Genomic DNA, 973 nt, shown 5'->3' on the forward strand with positions numbered 1-973 from the left:
TCCAAAGTGACCCCAAAAACATCCAAAGTGACCCCAAACTGTCCAAAGTGACCCCAAAGTGACCCCAAAATGTCCAAAGTGATCCCAAAATCTCCAAAGTGACCCCAAACCCCTTCAAAGTGACCCCAAACCCTCCAAAGTGACCCCGAACTGTCCAAAGTGACCCCAAAGTGACCCCAAACCCTCCAAAGTGACCCCAATCCCTCCAAAGTGACCCCAATCCCTCCAAAGTGACCCCAAACCGTCCAAAGTGACCCCAAACCCTCCAAAGTGACCCCAAACCCTTGAAAGTGACCCCAAATCCCCCAAAGTTACCCCAAACTGTCCAAAGTGACCCCAAACTGTCCAAAGTGACCCCAAAGTGACCCCAAACCCCCCAAAATGACCCCAAACCGTCCAAAGTGACCCCAAACCCGACCCCGCCCGTCTCCGACCTCCTCCCGCCTCTCTCCCTGCTCCTCCCGCCGGAATTCCCGGATCCTGCTGGAATTCGACGCCCTCCCGGGGGTGGGGGGGGATTCCGGGAGGGATTTGGGTTCGGGCGGTGCCGATTTTTGGGATCTTTCCCCCGTTTTTCCCCCCAGAACTACAACGGGGTGTCGGACGTGGAGCTGCGCGTGGCCCTGCCCGACGGCAGCGCCGTGACCGTGCGGGTGAAGAAGAACAGCACCACCGACCAGGTGTACCAGGTGGGAACCCTCGGGAATGTTCTACATCCCACCCTCTGGAATGGCCGGGAACGTCCTCCCGCCCCCGGGAAACCCCCGGGAAGGACGGGAGGGGCGGGAACGCCCGGCGCTCTGCCCTGAGGGCCTGGGAGGCACCGAACCCTCCAAAGGGATCCCAAAAACTTCCAAAGTGACCCCAAAACATCCAGAGTGATCCCAAACCCTCCAAAGTGATCCCAGAATCTCCAAAGTGACCCCAAAAACATCCAAAGTGACCCCAAAAACATCCAAAGTGACCCCAAAAA

The 973-nt window shown here is 58.0% G+C and overlaps 1 protein-coding gene across 1 annotated transcript in view; it reads left to right on the forward strand.

Annotated features, from left to right (window-relative positions):
* Positions 1 to 973, forward strand: part of SNX27 (sorting nexin family member 27) — a gene marked incomplete at its 3' end in the record, with an annotated part of 18,640 nt that overhangs the window by 1,588 nt on the left and 16,079 nt on the right. The window contains exon 2 of the mRNA XM_017839857.1: positions 585 to 732. Within this exon, the coding sequence (XP_017695346.1) occupies positions 585 to 732 (148 nt within the window). The remainder of the gene's footprint in view (positions 1 to 584; positions 733 to 973) is intronic.

Source organism: Lepidothrix coronata, unplaced genomic scaffold (assembly GCF_001604755.1).
Source record: "Lepidothrix coronata isolate B3197 unplaced genomic scaffold, Lepidothrix_coronata-1.0 Scaffold518, whole genome shotgun sequence".
NCBI classification, from domain to species: domain Eukaryota; kingdom Metazoa; phylum Chordata; class Aves; order Passeriformes; family Pipridae; genus Lepidothrix; species Lepidothrix coronata.